A 4,553-nucleotide genomic window follows, 5' to 3' on the forward strand; every position below is an offset into this window, starting at 1 on the left:
TCTACGGGACAACCTGCTGAGGGCCACTGACCAGATCTGTGGATGGTGCAAAGTCCCCTCTCGACCGAAAATAACGAGGTGGTGGAACAATGTTGTTGACAGGGCTATTAGACAAAAGAAACAGGCTTGGAAGGACTGGAAGAATGGTGGTGGAAGAGAATTGTATCAGACTGCCAGAAGGGAGGCTAGGCGACAGGTTTATTTAGCCAGAGAGGAAGCAGATAAGAAAAAATTTGCCAATGTTCTGCGCCGTGAGGACCCAAGACTTGAGGTATTTCGTGTTGCAAGACAGTGTGTGAGAGAGAATCGTGATGTCGTGGGAGAGAAATGTGTTCGCATGGATGATGGTACACTTGCACTAAACGAGGCTACAAAGAAAGATTGCTCAATAAAGAGAATGAATGGGAGAAAGAGAGTTTGCCGAATGTCGACCCAACAGAAGGACCAGCTATCCGAGTTGACAGTACCATGGTAGATAAAGCAATTAAGAGTATGAAGACAGGGAAGGCCTCCGGCCCATCAGGAATCACTGCAGAGATGCTCAAAATATCTGGCAGTGTCAGCTATAGCCTAGTCCCCCGTATTGTTAACCAGGTAATACACGAAGGAGTCATGCCCAATGACTGGTGTAGCAGCACCATAGTCAACTGCTACAAAGGTAAAGGTGATGCTTTAGATACAAATAATTATAGAGGTATCAAGTTGTTAGATCAGGTAATGAAAGTCACAGAGAGGGTCATAGCCCAACTACTTAGGGAGCGAGTCAGTTTAGATGAGATGCAGTTTGGGTTTGTGCCTGGGAAAAGCACCACTGATGCTATATTTCTGGTAAGACAGCTTCAGGAGAAATACCTAGCCAAGGATAAACCTCTGTACCTGACTTTCGTTGACATGGAGAAAGCCTTTGACAGGGTGGTCAATGAGGAAACTAGGGATAGAAGAATGGTTAGTGACAGCTGTGCGAGCCATGTACAGAGACGCTGTCAGTAAGGTGAGGGTTGGCAATGAGTACAGTGAAGAATTCCGGGTAGAGGTAGGGGTCCACCAAGGTTCTGTCCTCAGCCCCCTCCTATTTATCATAGTCCTCCAGGACATGGAAACGGTAATGGAATAAAAACTCACTTGCTGAAAGATTCAGATGCAGCACCAAAGATAGCAACTTCATCAGCATTGGCTTTCAGCTGAAGAATAAGAAAAAGTTATTTTTGGAAAAATAAGAGACAGTGGGTGAATGAATATATAACATATAAGAATATTAAACCAAGCACAGGTAAAATTTCTCCAGGCTTCACTTCATCATTTCTTTAAAAACACTTTTTGACGAGAGCAAAAATAGATAACACCCACAATCACATAGGTGACTGACTGGTGTTAGAAAAGTCATTTTAACCATAACAATAGAAATGCAAGCATTAGTGTATCGTTGAGAAGTTTGCTTCTTTCCTTTCCTGAGCATCCAATAACACTGTACTTATTCCACGTCCTCACGTTGTTGTTTTTTCGTGTTTTTTCTTGCTTACTCTTTTTACTCTTTTACTCTTTTACTTGATTCAGTCATGTGACTGTGGCCATGCTAGAGCACCGCCTTTAGTCAAACAAATCGACCCCAGGACTTATTCTTTGAACGCCTAGTACTTATTCTATCGGTCACTCTTTGCTGAACTGCTAAGTTATGGGGACGTAAACACACCAGCATCGGTTGACAAACACAGACACACAAACATATACACACACACATATATATATATACATATATACGACGGGCTTCTTTCAGTTTCCATCTACCAAATGCACTCACAAAGCTTTGGTCTGTCTGAGGCTATAGTAGAAGACACTTGCCCAAGGTGCCACGCAGTGGGACTGAACCCAGAAGCATGTGGTTCATAAGCAAGCTACTTACTACACAGCCACTCCTACGCCTATATTGCTTGTTCATGTGTGTATTGAATATGTATATATATATATATATATATATATATATATATATATACACAAGGATATGTTGTGGGGATAAGATTCAATGAGGCAGATTGGAGATAGAGAGAAGTGGGGTACAGTGGATGGTGAGCATTGGTAAGGGAAATGGAATGGTGTTGGGATGATGGGATATGAGGGAGTTTTGTAAGGGATCTCATCTAACCCATCAACTATCCATGAACACATTAGTTACACACTCACTAGATTTAGCAGTGTAACAATTGAATAGTTGATGAGCTAGATAAAGTGCTGACGGAAGCGCAATAACCCTTGAAATAGGTATATATCAAAACACTGGGAAATGTTGCTAATCACTATTTCCATCACTTTTGAGATGTTAGCAGTGAAAGCTTATGCAACATCACTTCAGTTTCTTAGCAGATTACCAGATGCAACTTTGAGTTACCACAGCACATTATATGCAATTATAGTAGAGTTAAAATGTCTCAGTGTTTCAAGTAGTAGAACATTTTAAGAAAAATAAAGACTTTACATTTATAATCTAACAATTTGTGAGTGTAGAGACTGGTACTATAGTAGAAGGTACCTGAAGAGTTGATCCCAAGATTAAATTATGTAACTGAAAAGAAGTTTCTACAGATTTATGACAGTTATGAAAATGTTATGAAGGTTTAAATAAAGACTTTCTCCACAAATCAAGCAGAAAAATAGATTAGCACGGTATACTCACAGCACCTTCAAATCCCTTGAGATTAGGAGTTAACACAGAGTAGATAACATTACTATGTCTTTGAATACCAGCCATCACTTCCTCATGATCACCTAACTGTCAAGAAAGAAAATAGAGAAAATATGTTAAAAATAAGATAAAATACATCCAGATGAAAGCTTTGTTTTCATTTTGACATATTTTTTACAAATATTTCTCTGAACAAGAAATAGCTGGAAGATTCTGGAAAGGTTAACATTGTAGAAATTCAAATGTTTTTACCCTGATTGTGAAACCACTCCATCTTTAACTCTATTTCTTAAACCTTGTACATAAGAATGTAATTTAATGTAATTTGGTTTTGGAGATTTGGAGTCTAAAATCTAAATGTAATATATAAAGACATTGAGAAAACCAAATTCAACACATTTTTAAAGCAATTCATCGTTTAACGTCCACTTTCCATGCTAGCATGGGTTGGATGATTTCACTGAGGACTGGTGGACCAAGTGGCTACACCAGGCTCCAATCTGATCTGGTGTCACGTAACTGGCACCCATGCAGGTGGCACGAAAAAAAGCACCTTTAGAGCATTGAACCTCACAGAGGCAAGGTGACCGATGCTAGTGGCACATAAAAAGTGTCTTTCGAGTATTGGGCCTTACGGAGGCAATGACACGTGATCAGGACCTTTGGCATTACGTCATGAAGACCCATCAAGCCAAGTGAAATCGTAGTCATGGTAGATATTGGTGTCACACAAATGGCACCCATGCCAGTGGCATGTAAAAGCACCCATTACACTCTTGGAGTGGTTGGTATTAGGAAGGGCATCCAGCTATAGAAATCATGCCAAATCAGACTGGGGTCTGGTGCAGCCTTCCAGCTTGCCAGCCCTGATCAAACTGTCCAACCCATGCCAGCATGGACAACGAACGTTAAATGATGATGGTGATGATTCTTCATCAAAGCAATGACAGCTTCAGTATTTCACATAATCTAAGTTAACCCTTTGGCATTCAGATTGCTTTGTCAAATGTAATACTTATTTATTCACAGTTTTAAATTAATCATGCATTGTTTTGAATTAATCATGCATTATCTCATAACTTTGAGATTGCAATGACTGATTGTTTATTTTTTTAACACATTGCAGGGTAGGTATGAGAGGCCAGATCTGGCTGGTTTGAACATAAAACAGATAGAATATTTTATCTGGATATGGTCGGTTTAAATGCTAAACAGTTAAACAAAGTTGAATTACTGAAAGACCTGATGCAGTAATTGACAGAATTCAAACTGCTGACTCGCCATGACAACAACTCTAGTTTTGTGTAGGCAGATCTATATATAACCTAATGCCAATTCTCCTTTGGAAAATTAATACCTTTGTAATAAACCTGAAAATCACTATTTCATACACTAAATATATTACCCCTAATGTACCTACCACACACATATCTCATTCAAACAAATATAAGGAATGTTGACTTACTTGTGGCACCCATTTGGGTGAAACAAAACTTGTTACTTCGATATTAGAAAAGCCTGCCTGGGACAGTTTGTTAATAAATTCAATTTTTGTTGCAGTTGGTATCTTAGTCTGAAATTAGAAGCACAGAAAAGGTAGAGTTTACATATGTGTGAGTGTGTGTACGTACGTACATACATACGTACATACATACATACATGTTTATTATTATGTCAAGTTTATTCTTAATAAAGAAATCATTATATATGGCATTAATAACATCTGTGTGTATGTCTCATTTATCAGTCTGTAAGAAGCATATGTGTGCGTATATATATATAGATCATCATCATCATCATCGTTTAACATCCGCTTTCCATGCTAGCATGGGTTGGACGATTTGACTGAGGACTGGTGAAACTGGATGGCAACACC

General features: G+C 38.9%; 1 protein-coding gene across 2 annotated transcripts in view; it reads right to left on the minus strand.

Annotated features, from left to right (window-relative positions):
• Positions 1-4,553, minus strand: part of LOC106876249 (hydroxymethylglutaryl-CoA lyase, mitochondrial) — a 21,256-nt gene that overhangs the window by 12,336 nt on the left and 4,367 nt on the right. For both annotated transcript variants that reach the window (XM_014924740.2, XM_014924738.2), the window contains exons 3-5: positions 4,143-4,250; positions 2,669-2,764; positions 1,123-1,181 (exon numbers count right to left, since the gene is read on the minus strand). In XM_014924740.2, coding sequence (XP_014780226.1) covers positions 1,123-1,181; positions 2,669-2,764; positions 4,143-4,250 — 263 coding nt within the window. The remainder of the gene's footprint in view (positions 1-1,122; positions 1,182-2,668; positions 2,765-4,142; positions 4,251-4,553) is intronic.

This window comes from Octopus bimaculoides, chromosome 3 (assembly GCF_001194135.2).
Source record: "Octopus bimaculoides isolate UCB-OBI-ISO-001 chromosome 3, ASM119413v2, whole genome shotgun sequence".
In the NCBI taxonomy this organism is placed as follows: domain Eukaryota; kingdom Metazoa; phylum Mollusca; class Cephalopoda; order Octopoda; family Octopodidae; genus Octopus; species Octopus bimaculoides.